Consider the following 14852-nt stretch of genomic DNA (forward strand, 5'->3'; position numbering starts at 1 on the left):
CTTAGATACTGTTTTAGGATTACATCACGGCCAGGATACTAAAACAAGCCCTTTTGGGCTTCCAAATCACGTAGAAACTTCTTATTATAGAACACTAATTTGTCATGCACAGAAGTGATCAACACAGATCACAAAACAATTAAGACTAGTAGTCAAACTTCTCTCTTACAAAACACACACACACAAATTAACACACAAAAAGGAATAGCTACTAATTATTAGAGTTAGTATAATAGTAGGATAAAGTATCTTTATATCTACACTATACATTAACTGTTAGTTGTGTCAGTTCAAACTTGAATGTAACACTCTCACCCAAAAACCACGGAGTTGCATCTTCCCTCGTTAAAGTGAGTAAAAGCAAAATCAGTACCATAGGCTGTGTCCACGATATAGTCTGCATACGTGCCCTCGATCACAGGGTCGTTAGGACTAACAACCTCGTACACAGACCCAGCTTGTTGGTTCCCAGCGTAGAGGCAATATTCCTGTCGGTATTCCCAGGTGAGACGGTACAGCCAAGCAGTGAATTCGCGACTCTCATTGGGATGTTGAATCGTAACTTGGTAAAGATTGTCAGTGGATGCGGATGATCGAATGGACCCTGTGAATGGCTCCACGAGGATTGGGATATTCCAGAACTGGCCTGTAGTGTAGTAGAAGAGTCAATTTAGGCAATGCATGGTAAACATGACTGTTGTATTATAAAGCCTATACCGTTATATTATAATTATAGCCTTAGATAAGATAGAAGGGTCATTATAACTGTTAAGGAATTAATATTATTGTCACACACACAATTTGTTAATAATAAAGTAGAACTCACCAATTATTCCATGTGATGTTTCTCGGAGATTAAAACCTCTTGCTATCACGAACTTGATCATGTCAGCTTGAAACGTCAGCTCTGCTCCATTGTTGTCAGTACGGAATGTGCTCCAGAATGTACTCTCACGACAGAATACCCACATCACCAGATTGACATTTTCACAATTTGGGACCATGATACGAACGCGATTAGTATACCTTCGAATGCTGATCCCATTTGCCTGATACATATCAGCAATATTTACTCCATCAACACTTGCAGCGCACACACCACCTTCGTTCAGGGCAACTCCAATGTTCCTACACCCTCCTACATTATCTGTGGCTCGCACGTGAATATTATTGATGATATTTATGTCTTCTCGTGGTTCATTGGGTTGTACTAGCTCGTAATGTGCATTCACGCTAATGCATTCATCACTCACAAGGTTAACAAAAGCATTTCTGCGACCGTGAAGCTCATAGCATAGATTTATGATATCATTGGGGCCTATATTATTGTTGATGCTGGCTTCAAAGAAAGATGTCTTGTTGAGAATGTTGAGAGGTACAGTCATCAGTGGATCTCCAATAGCCGTATCATTCACAACAGTACCATCTGAAAAACAAAAACAACAATTATGCCCGACTATAGCTAATACAATGAACTGTGCTTGTATAATACCAAAGCTTTGGACTAGTTACAACTGTGAGACTATAATCATGCGTTCATGTCCAACAATACGCTGGGGCCTATAGTGACATAGTATATCGAGAATAGAATTATAATTATGGTGTTCTATCTTGTATAACCCTATTAGCAGGTCACTCTCTAGATCTATAATACAGTTGACAAGCCCCACTCTCCATAGCATGATATATAGTGTTCGAACCAGTGACCCTCTTTAATACAGTTGACAAGCCCCACTCTCCATAGCATGATTGTGTTCGGACCAGTGACCCTCTATAATACAGTTGACAAGCCCCACTCTCCATAGCATGATAGTGTTTGGGCCAGTGACCCTCTATATCATAATGCAGCCAGGTTAAGAGGCCCCAAGCGCATGTGCTTTGGCCAGAGTTAGCCAGCTACCATATTTATACGTACTGTTAGTTTGTGAGTGACTACAGTTTGATGATTACTTACCGCACATCCCATTTTCTCCAGTCCAATTTCCCATGACCTCTCCACAAATGACAGGTGTTTGAGAAACGGCATTACATGTCCGAACTCTTGATCCTCTTAGTACAAATCCTTCTCGACACGTTTGATTAACCGTGGTACCGTCTTGTATTGTGGGTCCATCAGAATTAATTACCTCTCCATTTATTATTACCAGGATCTCACAGGTAATTCCTATATAATCAGAGAAGAGTCAAGTAAACTGGTGCAATACAGAAATAGTACACAATGTCTTTCAGTTACAGTGATTATCAACATTATAAAGTTAAATGCTGTGCACTCTGTCTATTAAAAAGTGCTGTAGATAGTCGATCTGCAATTATGTACCAACTTTTCACTGATTTCAGTGGGTATCTGGAACCTTTTCAATAACTCTCAGGCTATCATTTATACATACTTCTCTTCAATAATTATAGGCAAAGCCCTTGTCATAATATTATTTAGCCTGATTCTTACTTCCACACGGCTCTGGTGGTGCAGCTCCAGACCATATGCCTGAAGGCTCACACTCCCTCAAGGTAGCAGCTGAGAGACAATAGCCCTCGGGTGCATTGCACTCATAAACGGCCGTGGTACCGATGGGAAAGTTAGGAGAGGGCCCCGAGGAGTACGTGATCATTCCATTTGGAAACATGGGAAGCGGAGGACACTGGATAGCTGTTAGGGAGACCATATAATGCAGTGTGAATTACCTGAATTCAAAGTTTCCTCTAGTGAGGGGAAGGGGTGAACCTTCCCCCCCAAAAATGTTGTAGAATAATGACATCATTACATTAGTACTACATGTCATCATGTTGGTTAATGTGATCAACTCAAGGTAGATCTACTGTGATGCGTTAGGTTAAGCATGATGTAATCAACAAAAGTGGGCGTAGCCAAACATTTTGCAACGCGCTTAGGCGCGCCCAAATCCAGTACCCATATTGTAATTAGGTTCGTTGTCAACGCCGTACGATATAAATCCGTTGGGAAGGTTCGGTAGAGGTGTACATTGAGCTGGTACAGAAAACAAAAATCGCAATTTTATTGAGGGTTCTCATAATAAAACTTATCACCCCCCCTTCTATCACATCTTCTCTAAGTATACTTGCATCAGTTAAAGGTAATGGCTTCCCTTGTATTACAAGTAATATACGTAATAGACGAAAAAAATTTTCCCCGACTTACGAACACAAGTTGGTGCCGTTTGATCCCACACTCCTATTGGACTGTTTGGATCACTGCTCCTCACACATGTTCGTATTCTGGGCCCCACCCGAGTGTAACCAGGCTCATTGCATTCATGTATAGCCATTGTCGTGAGTTCAAAGTTTGGAGTCATGTCTTCCATATAAGTGATGACACCATTGGTCAGGTCCGGCAGCAGCGGACACTCAATACCTGAAACGTGATATGCGAAACATCCGACACAAATGAAAGGCCAAATACCACTGATAAAATTATTTCCTATATATACATGTAGCACCCTAAACTGTACTTTAACTTGTTTGCACTGTCAGGCCTGATAAAAATTCATAAGTGAATACAAGACCACTTAAACTTACGTTGACAGAAGAAGTCAGGTCCTACCCAGGTTCCAATGATGCTCGTATCGTCATCTACCCTACACTCCTTGCGACCAATGGGAATGAATCCTTCATCACATTCCAGAGTGGCCACTGTTCCCACGTCAAAGTCAGGGGTATTGTCAGGTGAGTAGGATATACGACCATTGTCAGGGTTTTCGAGCAACAAGCAACCTGGTCCTGTGGGAATATAATTATAACAACAATAAAAGCAGGGAATTGTTTCTTTATAAATCATAATTATAATGTGTGCGTGACAATTTATTCTCACGTTGGCAAGTAGGCATTTCTCCAGACCATGTGAGGGAGCCGGTACAATTTCTTGTCATTGATCCAATAAGGACAAAGCCAGCAATACACGTGTGGGTTGCCACGGTACCCACATCGTAATTAGGTGTTTCATCAAAGCCGTACGATATAAATCCGTTGGGGAGGTTCGGTAGAGGTGTACATTGAGCTGGTAGAGAAAACAAAAATTGCAATTTTATTGAAAATAAAACTTATCATCACCCCCCCCCCCCCTCCATCACATCTTACATACGCTCTATAAGTATACTTGCATCAGTTAAAGGTAATGGCTTCCCTTGTATTACAAGTAATACACGTAATACTTTATAGACGGATATAAATTTTCCCCGACTTACGAACACAAGTTGGTGCCGTTTGATCCCACACTCCTATTGGACTGTTTGGATCACTGCTCCTCACACATGTTCGTATTCTGGGCCCCACCCGAGTGTAACCAGGCTCATTGCATTCATGTATAGCCATTGTCGTGAGTTCAAAGTTTGGAGTCATGTCTTCCATATAAGTGATGACACCATTGGTCAGGTCCGGCAGCAGCGGACACTCAATACCTGAAACGTGATATGCAATTATAGTGAAACATCCGACACAAATGAAAGGCCAAATACCACTGATAAAATTATTTCCTATATATACATGTAACACCCTAAACTGTACTTTAACATATACGGTAACTATAATATGCACAAATGTATTAGACGATTCAAAAAAGACTATGCGACAAATGTAATCACAGAGATAAATTTATGAGGTATAGAATTATTCTCACGTTGGCAAGTAGGCATTTCTCCAGACCATGTGAGGGAGCCGGTACAATTTCTTGTCATTGATCCAATAAGGACAAAGCCAGCAATACACGTGTGGGTTGCCACGGTACCCACATCGTAATTAGGTGTTTCGTCAAAGCCGTACGATATAAATCCGTTGGGAAGGTTCGGTAGAGGTGTACATTGAGCTGGTAGAGGAAACAAAAATTGCAATTTTATTGAAAATAAAACTTATCATCACCCCCCCCCCCTCCATCACATATTACATACGCTCTATAAGTATACTTGCATCAGTTAAAGGTAATGGCTTCCCTTGTATTACAAGTAATACACGTAATACTTTATAGACGGATATAAATTTCCCTGACTTACGAACACAAGTTGGTGCCGTTTGATCCCACACTCCTATTAGACTGTTTGGATCACTGCTCCTCACACATGTTCGTATTCTGGGCCCCACCCGAGTGTAACCAGGCTCATTGCATTCATGTATAGCCATTGTCGTGAGTTCAAAGTTTGGAGTCATGTCTTCCATATAAGTGATGACACCATTGACCAGGTCCGGCAGCAGCGGACACTCAATGGCTACAAATAATGGAACGTGATATGCAATTATAGTGAAATATCCTAAGGCCAAACTATTGATGGTACCATGTGTGCTTAACCTCAAACGAAAGGACAACCTCCCCAAGCCTCGATCTCTTTGTGAAACAATTATTGTCATGATTTCAACTTACGTCGACATTCCGGTATTTGAAATGTTAATGCATATGTGATAAACGACTCGACTTCATGCAGGCAGTTAACGTTGAGTTTCTATAGGCTTGTAGTCACGTTTTCAATTTGTGGAATTGCAAAACAATGCTTTGTTCTCGAGTTATGGCTAGTTTTACTTCTTTTGAAGGCTGTTGGACTTTCAGACTCTTGCGTAGCAAAATCTGTTGATACAACTTAGCTACTCCACTTAGTACTTAGCTCTGCACTAGAACGCTAGCTGCAAGAGTGAGAAAAGAGCTGCAAAGCCACACTGTTAAATAATTATCTCATTTAGCTGTCCAGGTTGATTATTTCCCACTCCTTTTTTCTGCTCTAATTCCCTGCATGTAATTTATATTTAAGAATAGTAGTCTGCTAGCACTAGTGCTGTAGCTTAAATGCTATTAATCTTTGGCGTCTCTATCGAGGAGTCAGCACCCGGGGTACTTTCATTTTAGTAATTAGCTACTGCAGTGGCCACAATTGTGGCCCGCAGCGTACTCAGGTATATTAAGGTATATTAAGGACTGGGACCTTGCTGGATCAGCTAAAACTCAGCCAGGCCACAACTTTGATTATGTTTTGGGTGTAAAAATTCAGTTTAGCTACTCATCTTTTTTAGTTTTATAAACACGGCGTTCTAAACATTCCTTTTATAGCTCTAATTCTTAGTGTAGTAGGTAGTTGAAAGGCTTATGCAGACATTTCCCTTACATACGCTGGCACACAGGAATCTGGCTAGACCATATCCCTGTGTATAAACACTCTTGAATCTCAGATCCGGTCACCAGAATGAAACCATCGTTACAGGTATGAGTAGCATTTGTACCCACATCAAAATCAGCGTCATACCAGAATCATAGGTAATAACTTAAGTTCTTATTAGCACAATACTTTGTAAAGACGAATTTTAAGGTTGAATGGAAAGTTTGGAGTCAGATAGAGATGTAAAAAGGGCTAACACTTGCTTAGTATACTCTCAAACTTACATTATACAGAAGTACATTAGAAAAAAGAAAAAATTCTTTTTAATGATAATTATTCCTAATTTATGTTTTATTATTAGTGCGTATCAAAGGCGTACGAGAGAAGAGGGCATGCAACAGCTTGCAAGCAAAAACTGCATGTAAGTGGGCGGTGGAATTTACTGGAAAAGTATAAAAATATAGATGTGTCTGATTTGATTTAAAGTACATGTAGCAGATAGCTATATACGTACGTTGGCACACACGAGTGACGCCGGACCATCTCCTTGAGGGTAAACACACTCGAGCCTCAGGTCCGACAGTCAGAACGGAACCTTCATTACAGGTATGGGTAGCCACTGTATCCACATCATAATCAGCAATCATATCAGGACCATATGTAATAACTCCGTTTGGAATAGGTGGCAGTGGTGGACATTGCGCTGTAAAGGAAATGATGCTGTTAGGCTTAATTACTACAAATAAGATTACTATTGTGCAACTCAAGGTGTCAAAATGTGAGTACTGTATAATTATACAGTCTAATTTATCGGACAGCAAAAATAGAAGTTTTCTGGATAGATTGGAACAGATCTTTATAGCACAAGGAGATATCCAGAATATAGTTAGAGCATGCAGGCATGCCAGCTGGGTGTGAACTAGCTAGAGTTCAATAGTAGTACGTACAGTGTGCGTCTGAATAGTTGCACTATAATTATAATAGCTAATAATAATTAGCAACGGTATCGCGAGCGTAGGAGATCAGTCCATTAGCAATCTCTGGCAGTGAAAGACAATTTCTGCAAACACAATGTGCTTAGTTTACTTAGTGTGTCAGCTAGAGTGAGTACTCAATTGCATAGAGCCACAATTATGCATGCAATTATAATTAATAATTGTTGCCGTCGGTGAAGACTAGCTATAGACACTTGCTATGCACTACAGCACAGTATTGTAACAAAAGAGAGCTCAAACCGTATAGCGGGTAATTTTCAGGGGACAAAATATTTGTAGTTTAGCAATATTTAGACATTTCATGGGATAATATTTTCGTGGTTGCTGCTTGCACTGCAGGTAAAGGTAGTCAAGGTCGCTTCATTCCTGGGTAAATATTTGTGGTCAGAGCTTCAACCACGAAAACTATGAATACTTTATCCCCCGAAAATTACCGCTACAGTGCATCCAGTCTAGAGAGTAGAATACAAAAATTGGTGAGTAGTTGTACTTAGATGTATCTCAAGATTGGAACATTTCTAAGAAATTGTGCTGATACCATTGTATAGGTAAAAGAATAAGCTACAACATGATTCAAAAATATTTCCCCAAAAGTTGTTGTAGTGGGAAATAATTTTAGGAGATAATGGGGGTGATCGTAAAAAAATGTACGTAACATCAATTATCTCTGGAACTAAAGTATTTTTGGAAACATTTTTCTTATCAAAAGTTAGACAATTTATTTAAGCTTACTCCATGTAATTTTTAGACCTTAGCCGTGAGATTTTCTTCAAATCTCTCCCTAACCGAAACGGCACTAAAAACTAGCAATTTTGAGCACTGCGGAGGATGTGTAGATATTTAAGTAACATCGAATCTTTCATAAGATAGCCAAACTATCTATAGATGTTGTGACAAAGTTCCAAACCTTAGCCAGAAACCGTTGGCCTTTTCTCTCCCTAACCGATTACCCACTATAACAATTGGGTACTGTTTTATTAATCACCACAAACCCACCACCTTATGTTGTCATGGAAACAATTTTGGACATGTTGTAGCTTATTCATTAGCCTACACAATGGTATCAGCAGATTTTCTTAAAAATGTTCCAATCATAAGATATTTACATTTAAGTACCACTACTCACACATTTTTGGTATTCTACTCTTTAGACTGGATGCACTGTAGCTATACGGTAAGGGTGTCTTTATCAGTAAGATCGAAGTTGAAACTGCATATGATTTTTATTCCAAGATGCAGCTCTAGTTTTGCAAAGCCAAAATTCCTGTAGCCTCACCCACTGCTGACTAGGCAATAATAAAATTGCACAATATGCAGTTCTGAGTGCAATAATGGCCTTAGCTACAGAATGATGTCACTCCTGAGTCTCGCATAGGTTGCGCATGTGCAGCGAGGTATACGTGTGTGTGAGAAAGTAAGAATTTGAATTTCTAAAGCGGATTATATGGACAGCCAGCTCTAAATGAGACAAATTGTACTCTTTTTGTGAAGAAACAAGACAAACCAACTCTGCTGAGGTGAATGAGCTGCAACGGTTGAAGTATAAGACCAGGAATCTCAATACTGCAAGAACAACAAGCACCGGGTGAACCGATGGAGAATAGCCAGAAGTTTTCCACTTCCACTCGAGAAAATTGAAAAATAAAATCTAGATGGAGTGTTGCAGCTATTTTTTAGCACTGTTAAGAAAGAGAATGGAGAGAGCTATGAACCATGCAACTTGAACAATTTGCATGCAGTTGTTCTAAAATTATCCAAAAAGTTGAGATTCTTTCCAAGCAACGTAGCTTTTATAGCCATCATGCAAGAGTGCTGCAGTTATACTGAGATAGCTAGCTTGTTCTATTTCGGACATTTCATGTTCTATAAAAATCTGTTTCAATTATATACGCGAAAAATATTCCATTTTTTGCTGTCCGATAAATTAATTATACCGTATAATTATAACCATAAAATTATAATAAGCTACTAAGGGCCTGAGGGTCTCATAATCCCATACTATAATAGTGACTGTTGGACGAGGCCTGATTTAGAATAGCGCTATAATTAACAAGCTATAGGCTATACAAAAAAGACTCTGCAACCAACAGGTCTCAAGCAACGTTAAAGCTTTGCTCTGGATACATAAAAAAAAACTCACATTGAAGGCCGCCTTTGTCTCTTGAGAATCATGCGTAGCAAAAACTGCTAATAGAAAGTTACTATTCTACTTAGTTAGCTCTGCACTGGAGCACTAGCTATTGGTAGCTTGCAAGAGTGAGATAAAAGCTACAAAGCTGCACTGCAGAACGCAAAGACTTTTAAATTAATGATGCATTGCATCTGACTTCAACATAAATTGCCATAGGCAAATGCATATAATGGACCTCTGTAGAATACCTCTGCTGAGGTCTCTAAGTGAAATAAGGGACCTCTCAGTGACCAATCAGATTGCACCATTTGTGACAGAAGGGACTGTATGTATTACACTGCTGCTACCTTGACCAACGTGATAGAAAACATTAATAACTCACGAATGCATCTGCCTCCCATTCCAGTCCAATCGATATTATTCACATCAATTCCCATAAACAGTATGTTAGTGCATGTCCTAGTAACATCACCCCCAACATATATAAAACCCACGTTGCACATGTAGGTGGCAACAGTCCCTATAATTCTGTCAGTCTCATTTTCTGAATTATTATATGTGATAACTCCATTTTCCAAAGGAAGTAGATCCTGACAGACCCCTGTATACGTATGTGTAATGTGGATAAAATATAAAGGAATTGCGTGTTCATATAAAACTATGAGGTACTGATGTATACACACTTTATTACACGTGTATTTGCTATACATTATATTACCATGCACTTACCAATGCATTCTGGTATTGGAAGATCCCAATCTGGACCATCTTCAGGATTCGTTGCACTAATACATGTCCTAACCAGGCCATTTTCTGTCGGAATGTGATTTGGAAGGCACATATGTGTTGCTATAGCGCCCAAAATCCTATTGGTGGGTAGATATTCAATACTTGATAATAGGCCCCTTTCCGCTAGACCTCCAGTTTCAATTTCTGGACACTGTGCTAAAAATTTGAAGAGAATAAAAAGTTAAAATGATATAATTATGGTCAAAAGTTAAATTCTGTTAAGTATGTGCAGTATATCAATGTACATAATTATATACTTGTAGCCTCAGTATAATCAATCACTTACGCCGACAATCTCGTACTCCGACATCCCATGACACATTGACCAAGTTATCACCCTGTACTTGTCCCTGGCAATTATCTGTCTGTTCTCCAAATAAACCAAACCCAGGTTCACATTCATAGTTAGCAACGGTCCCTGAAGTATATCCACCACTCATTAGATCCCTAGTGTAAGTTATAATAGAGTTGTCCGTTATTCCTTCCAAAAAATTCGCATCGCACAATAAAACTGCAAAGTATATGAATAAAAATATAGTCAATTTATGAATCATATCTTGATAAAAGTAACGTACGATTACACGATGGCGCCGTTCCTGACCAAGAGAACCCAGTTCCATTAAAAACACACGTTCTTTGAAGGTCTCCCATGGTACTTAGGCTACGACTAGCATCGCAAACAGTATACGTTGCTACAGTGTTCAAACCTCGATCTGGATTGTTGTACTTTATTGGCGCATTGTCTACTGAACTTAAAAGGGGGCACACTGCAGGGAAAAAGAAAAAACCATTAGAAAAAACCAGGCTCCTTGTTATATAGTAACTTACGTTGACATTGGCAATAAGCTGCATAGAGCAACAGGAGAAACCCAGTCAATTGGAGTTGCAGTAATTTGGCCATGCCTTCCGCAGGACAATGCAAAAACAATTTTGTTGAGAGAGCCTCAACAAAAAACGATCTTAGTCCATTAGTGCTGCAACTTTTATAGCAGGCAGTGACAGGAAACTCTATATAACCACAACTTATACAATGAGATGCTCTCAAGTGCAGAAGTATAATTTGTATTGTGTGCAGTTGAAGGCCCAAGACAGGAAGCAAATTATTGCACAGGATGCAACAGCTAGTGTAGGAGAGCTGTATAACATGCATAATGCACCATGCATTTAATAATTTTGTCTATATTATTATGATTTATATACATCACAAAAATAACACACTAAAATTAAATCCTCTCTTCCGCTAATTAAGTAAACTGTTGTCCTATTATAATTTATTATACCCACTCATTGCATGCATGTGTAGTGTCCCCTTTTACTCACGGCAGTAAATTGTACAAAATTGATGTTGACTCTACCATGATGCAAGTAATGTAAGTTTCACGGCAACACTCAACCAAAATTCTAGAATAACTAACCCATCTCCATTCCCATACACCCCTCAACTAGAGCTGGCAGCTGTTGCTTTATTTAATGACAACCCTCATGCAGTTGTTACAAGTCCTCACTATCTCCCAAACATGCAGTGGGTGCATATATAGTTTCTATCATGCCCACGATTGGCATGCAACCTTGTCCTTAATTTCTAGTGATGCACTTAGCACTGCTTTACTCAACATCACACATGCACACAGTGCTGTGTATATAAATTTTAACTTGACCCTATATTATTATAATGACACTTACATATCTTAGCAGGTTTCACAATAGCTAAAACCTGAAAACACTCAAATAATCAATCCACCTCCATAAACAATACCCATCCACCCCCAACGTACCACAGCTAAGTGCTGTTGCTTTTAACAACTCTTTGATACCAACCTCAGTTGATACAAGTCTCTATACTGTCACTTAGAAGACACCAGTATAACTCTCCCAACTGATCATACACTTGGGTGGATTCTTACTATCACGCCCACAATTGGGAACCTCAAAACAGAAGCTTATCAATTGTTAATTAAGTGGTAAGCCAGGGCAGCTGTCTAGCTTCCACATTATTGTTAGCTATACTGGGAACACAGTAAGAGCACATACTTTTGGGAACAATAATCTGATCAGTGTGGAAGCAATGTGGTTACTCTCATCTTCCACCTGTGTAACACAACAGGTTTAACAACAAAGAACAGATGTACTGAGGTTAGCTTATAATGGGTGTAGTGGGACAATGAAACCTCTGTAAACCACATTACAAGGCAACTTGATATAGTGGACTGCTAATGGGCACTCAGACACTCTGTCTAGTAAGGTATATACTCTACAGTTGGTCGTAATATAGTAAGAAGGTTCAGTATATACTCAGGGGTATTAAGGACTGTCCAAATTAAAATGACATGGAATTTTTTTATAATGATATTCATACGCGCGACGTCATCGCTTTGGAATGTTTATCACGTGCGTGGGTGGCAAACGTCTGCAATTACTAGTGAGGGCGGAGCTTGGGTCACATGACACTGTACTTAATTTATTAAAGTTGACCGTAGCTAGTTGATCGAGTAAAACCCTGAAAGCATTTGTTGTAGGCTACCTAGTAGCTATTAAAGGCCTTAACTAAGACTATTAGATAGTAGAGAACTTGTTTCCTGCTGCGCAAGACAGAGTGCAGCCAAGCAAGAAAGTTAGGAGGAGAAATCAGGGACAATTCAGGTAAATATTAGCTTGTTGTTTGTATAGACCATGATTACCTATGAATCTGCTTTTGCGCAGCTGGATTTCATCAGTATATAATGTGTACATCAGGATTCCTGGAAAAGATAGGATCTAACTAACCTGGAACAAATGCTTTATTTATAATTAGTTTTACAATGAAATTTCATGTTAATTGGTCACATGATAATCACATGATCTTTATTTTTCATTAAGGAAACTTAAATTTTTATGAGAAAACAAAATGTCAAATTTATATGTTTAATATTGCACACTTTTCAACGTATGTGACGTTGGTCTTTTCTTGATTCTGGACGTGCCTTAATGCACCTGAGTATACCTTGACATTTCTTTATTCTTGAGCAGTTGATCATTCTGTTCAATCAGCTGAAATCTCAATGCTGGCATGTTGATATAACTGAAGTGTCTCTTCCATGCTTCTGCATGTGGACTGCAGCACTGGCTGCTTTGTTTGCAAGAGGATTATGTCTACACACACTAAACCCATGCATGGATCTAGTATGGTTGGTCCACTATATGCATTGCAGGAGAGTACAATATATGAATAATTATGTAGGCAAGCATTGCAACGGGTTGATCTATATATCTGCACATGCATGTATATGCTGCAAACCACTCCCATGCATGCTTCCACCATGCACCCACACTAAACAGACAACAAAGAACAGATGTACTGGGGTTAGCTTAATGGATGAATATAATTATAGTGAACCAGTGAAACCTATATATGTAAACCACATTAGAAGGCAGACAAGGCAGCCTGATATTATAGTGGACTGCTAATGGGCAGCTGTTTACTCAGACACTGGCTCTATTAATTTTATTAGTGGTTGCCTCATACCCTATACAGTAGACTCTCGTTAATCCGGTCACCCTTGGGACCATGCAGCTTGGCCGGAATAGCGAGGTGGCTGCAGCTCAGGAAATAGCCGCGGCTTAAAAACGACCTTACCTCGAATCTAATGACTACTTTTGCGGTTCTTGTCTCGAGGATAATGTAGGATAATGAATCATTCTGTTCTCTATTTAAGTGTAATTCAATTTTATTTGCTAAACCACACCCAAAACGTCATATCCGACCGTAATATACGTATAAAATTACATTGAAAACCTTGTTTGGGACAGACAGCACTGGCCGGTAAACGGAATAGTGAGTGGCCGTACTTCAGGGTGAGTTTTGTGTAGTAAACACATAGCTAGCATTCCGTGCCAAGCCAAATGGCCGGTATATCGACGTGGCCGTACTTCAGAGAGCCGGAATAGCGAGAGTCTACTGTACATATAATTATTATGGAACCCTAGCCTTGATCCCAGACCAAGTTTTTGCTTTTGTTCGCCTAACCTTTATAAAATCAAATACTCGTGGTCTGAGATCGAGGCTAATGGAACCATGCACCCTACGTATAGCTATATAACTCAAATCAATATGCAAACCTTGCAATTGGTTGTTTAGATATCTGTCAGGCTGCAGGTATACTTTTACGATTGCCTGATTGCAAAGGTTTAGCAAAGTGTCAAGTTTCTGCTAATTTGGCTCATTTCACAAAAGTTTTTCACTCGAAAAACATTACAGTACATTAATAATTATGCACTCCATAAGATTACGATATGAATGGTACCACTGCACATGCCCAGCCCAAAACAGGCCATGAATGTTTAGCATAAGGACTATACCGCCTGCATAATATCATAATTATACTGTGTACACACACACACACACACACACAAAATAGTTTACCTGCATGCACTAGCTTGTTTGATCCGAGTGACTATCTCCTGGTACACTGATACAGCTACTCCATTCCTGTAACAATAAAAGGTGCATAGGGATAACAGCTGGCAAATGAAGTATACTATAATTATTAGTAGTTATATGGTACTAGCTAGCTGTGTACAAGCACATAATTATATCACAGAAGACATGCAAGTTTTACTACCTAGTCTCGCTGGCCATACTTACAAAACATTGAGTTTGGTTAACAATGTTTACCAATAGAGGTATATAGCCTCGGATTCATTATTTGTTAGTAAAACTCTTTGTAATTTATCAATTAACCTTTTGTACTCTAGTCACGTAGTACTCTAGTCACGTACAGACCCGATGTCTAGAGCGGAAGTGCCTGTCACGTGAACCATTACGTAACAAGATTGAATTCTGGCTCATTCCTAACCAATTTTTCTCCAATA

General features: G+C 39.3%; 2 protein-coding genes and 1 long non-coding RNA gene across 4 annotated transcripts in view; 2 read left to right on the plus strand and 1 right to left on the minus strand.

Moving 5' to 3' along the window:
- LOC135335843 (uncharacterized) overlaps positions 1-14852 on the plus strand; it is a gene marked incomplete in the record, with an annotated part of 743773 nt that overhangs the window by 638689 nt on the left and 90232 nt on the right.
- LOC135336295 (sushi, von Willebrand factor type A, EGF and pentraxin domain-containing protein 1-like) lies at positions 129-14566 on the minus strand. Of its 2 annotated transcripts, XM_064532057.1 has the most exons (18): positions 14404-14566; positions 12985-13107; positions 10833-11012; positions 10580-10771; positions 10291-10515; positions 9945-10160; positions 9598-9816; positions 6604-6792; positions 5001-5213; positions 4631-4816; positions 4200-4412; positions 3827-4012; positions 3535-3735; positions 3158-3370; positions 2447-2647; positions 1955-2164; positions 827-1426; positions 129-646 (listed from the first exon to the last, which is right to left on the minus strand). In XM_064532057.1, exons 2-18 carry the CDS (start codon positions 13016-13018, stop codon positions 312-314), a joined length of 3813 nt encoding a protein of 1270 aa, XP_064388127.1. In that variant the 5' UTR covers positions 13019-13107; positions 14404-14566; the 3' UTR covers positions 129-311. The 2 variants fall into 2 exon arrangements, with proteins under 2 accessions (XP_064388127.1, XP_064388128.1); XM_064532058.1 differs by lacking the exons at positions 3535-3735; positions 12985-13107; positions 14404-14566 and having other exon boundaries at positions 10833-12290.
- LOC135336296 (uncharacterized) lies at positions 12300-12909 on the plus strand. The gene is made up of 2 exons (XR_010394830.1): positions 12300-12644; positions 12705-12909. It is a non-coding gene; the product is annotated as an uncharacterized LOC135336296 (long non-coding RNA).

The sequence above is a fragment of the Halichondria panicea genome, chromosome 5 (genome assembly GCF_963675165.1).
Source record: "Halichondria panicea chromosome 5, odHalPani1.1, whole genome shotgun sequence".
Taxonomy (NCBI): domain Eukaryota; kingdom Metazoa; phylum Porifera; class Demospongiae; order Suberitida; family Halichondriidae; genus Halichondria; species Halichondria panicea.

Coding starts and splice junctions, on each gene's coding strand:
- LOC135336295 (XM_064532057.1), bottom strand. CDS start 13,018: ATGATCAACTGCTCAAGAATAAAGAAATGTCAAG. Junction 10,161..10,290: donor CGGAGTACGAGATTGTCGGC/GTAAGTGATTGA, acceptor TCAAATTTTTAG/CACAGTGTCCAGAAATTGAA. Junction 2,165..2,446: donor ACCACCAGAGCCGTGTGGAA/GTAAGAATCAGG, acceptor CTGATTATATAG/GAATTACCTGTGAGATCCTG.